General features: G+C 34.1%; 1 protein-coding gene across 1 annotated transcript in view; it reads right to left on the reverse strand.

The window, feature by feature from the left end:
- LOC113819387 (uncharacterized) overlaps positions 1-2,189 on the reverse strand; it is a 27,709-nt gene extending 25,520 nt beyond the window's left edge. Inside the window, exons 1-3 of the mRNA XM_070133626.1 lie at positions 2,062-2,189; positions 414-584; positions 14-226 (exon numbers count right to left, since the gene is read on the reverse strand). Coding sequence (XP_069989727.1) covers positions 14-226; positions 414-584; positions 2,062-2,157 — 480 coding nt within the window. The 5' untranslated portion in view covers positions 2,158-2,189. The remainder of the gene's footprint in view (positions 1-13; positions 227-413; positions 585-2,061) is intronic.
- Positions 2,190-2,896: the final 707 nt, after the last annotated feature.

Genomic DNA, 2,896 nt, shown 5'->3' on the forward strand with positions numbered 1-2,896 from the left:
TTATCCAACACACCTTTTTGGCATTGGGATCAATGCAAGTTCCAAGGATAACAGTCTGTGCCCGGACTCCCAGAGAAGTTTTCCACTGGATCAGTTCCCGTACATTGCCTTCCTTCACAGGACTCCATGAAAGAATAAGGTCAACACTCTCTGCTGGTTCTAGTTCTAGATTCAGATCTGAGCAAGCAAAACCAGAGTCTTCCCCAGGGAACTTTTCACAGAAAAACTGTAAAGGGGAAGAAACAAAATTTTACTTTTTTCAACTCTTCAGTAAACCCTGTATTTCTTTTTATCGCTGCCATTAGATATCAATTTTTTTTCTTATTTCAAACTAACAAAAACAGTGATAAAGACAGACTACTAAACAAGAAAACACAACTGCAGCTATTTCAAACAGCTCAACAAGCACTAACCAGCTGCTTCTGATCTTTGGGGTTTAGTACTCGAAGCTTTCTCTGACGTGTTGTACCCAGCTTGACCGTTTCGAAGCTTATCTTTGGTGAATGAGTAAAGTGTGTGAGGCGTAGAACGGGGATTTCTTCCTCCTGAACAACCTTTTTTTTCTGCTTGTGAACAGGACTGATCTTTAAATGAAAAAAAGGATAAAAATTAATTGCAACAAAATAATCAAAATCAGTAAAGACACTGACAACAAAAAATTACTACTAAAAAGAACAAGAAGTTAAGCAATAAATATATATATAAGCCTACACCTAATTGAGAGATATCAATACCAATTATCAATATTGAGGTATTAGCCATTTTTTAATATCTCAGTAACAGCAAGGTAAAACATAACTAATACTCTGACAGTTAATTACTCCATCTATTATATGATTCAAGGAAAAACCATGTTTTTGTGGTTGGTATAAATAGACCACCATATTCTAGGACCACAATTCACAGAAGGATGCCAGAATGCAGGTATATATGCAGAGTCCATTAAGGTTTTCTTTTATCAACTTGTTTACACATAGGTGGATTCACTAGCAATTAATCAACATGGCATAAAATACTAGATCTGCCAGACCTTGCCTATTTACCCAGTTCCTTTAATTTTGGAACAGATTTTTAAAAATTACTATCATTATTGATAACAGCATTATCATAATGATAATGGCATTAGTTAATGTGTCCTTGTTTACAAAATGATAAAAATATAAATAATACTATTAATGTTAATAATGATAGTGAAAGATACCTTTTTCAAAAAAATCATAAGGAGGTAAAGGAGTCAAATCAGAAAGGCTTTACAATTAACTCCTTGATGATTAATAATTGTGAAACTATCTATGCAAACAATATGAATAAAACAAAACTACAATGAATGTATGTAGCCATCACTAATGGGTTAACCCGTTAACTTCAAGGATATACTTATAATGCGTACCATTTCAAAAACGGAAAAACTTGCAACTAAGCCCAGACTGGAGTACTCTGATTAAAGTTTGTTTGTTTTTTACTCTAAGCAGTTAGCATTTACACTAACATACATCTGGAATTATATGCATTTTTTATTACTTTACTTTACTTAGGGCATTGGAGTATTCCAGTCTAGAAAGAGTTGCTTGCTTCCTTGAGATTAGACATAGTATAACATGTCAATAGATACCATCCACATTGCAGTCATTGTTATGGATGTTGCACTTCCAGGGTGCTGACTTACAAGTTAAATAACTAAGAGGTAATGCATTCAAGATCACATATGTATATGATAGTTCAGTTTTGATGGTATAAATGTTCAAAATACATTGACAGTTAATTTTATGCGGTAAAATTTGCCTTTATTTCCCCTTATTCATAACAATAAAATAGCAGTATCATAAACTTCATAATTACAGATAAAATACAAATATAATCTTAAGTACCTGCATTGGCAAAACGTCAGTGATTAGTATCTGACAAATTGCTTAGGAGTGGGTGCCCATTTCAATAGTTATTAGTATTGGTATCAGCCCACATCTTGGAATCAGCAATCTATATCACATATTCAGATCCATTAACATTAAAAAGCAAATTAACAGATCATTAATACACAAAGTTACCACACTCACTCCCTACCTCAAAGTATGCCATGGCCTCACCATGGCCTCTTGGCCTGCGCTCTTGGATCTTCTCAGGAGAGGGATCCATCACAAGGAACCCGCGGTGACTCATTGTGGCCGCTGCTAAGGTACCATACCTGAAAAGGATTCCACATGTCATTCATTTGGGATCATCTAGGGGTGCTGTTAATAGCACCATTAACTAATCAGAGGCAAATAACATTCTGGAGTGCAATTCAAAATATCCAATCTATGAGAACTATATGAAAGAATTACCACCTTTACAATCACAAATCCTCAAACATATGAAGCATAAAAGAAAATGCATATTTATTGTCTTTGCTGAAGAAATTATTCATCAACAGTAATAACACGACCATTGAAATTTTTAAATATTCCACCTTAGTGATTATGAATATGAAAACTAGTAACAAAGCAGCCATATGCAAATTATTATTATAGCTTAAAAAAGTCATATTTGAGGACAAACACAGAAGCTTTCAAAAAAACAAAAACAAAAATTAGCACATACTTCTATTGGCTGTGTTTTACCCAATCACAATGGAAACTTGTGCTTCATAATAGAAGGCCTACAAAAAGGTGCCATGTCACAGTATTAAAAAATGTCATTGACCTCTGCACTCCAGCAAAACATATATTGGATCAATTACGTATATGATAACTCATCTGGGATGCCCACAAGTTCTTATCTCCTCATAATGTATGTAGTAGGGATTTTATAGCTTTTGCCCGAGTATGAGGTCGATGCCACATGTTTTGGGTGCCACTTAAACTGTTACAAAAAATAAATATTAAAAGCAAATATTAAACCTTTCTTTCCAAGAATGGCA

Source organism: Penaeus vannamei, chromosome 19, assembly GCF_042767895.1.
Source record: "Penaeus vannamei isolate JL-2024 chromosome 19, ASM4276789v1, whole genome shotgun sequence".
NCBI lineage: Eukaryota > Metazoa > Arthropoda > Malacostraca > Decapoda > Penaeidae > Penaeus > Penaeus vannamei.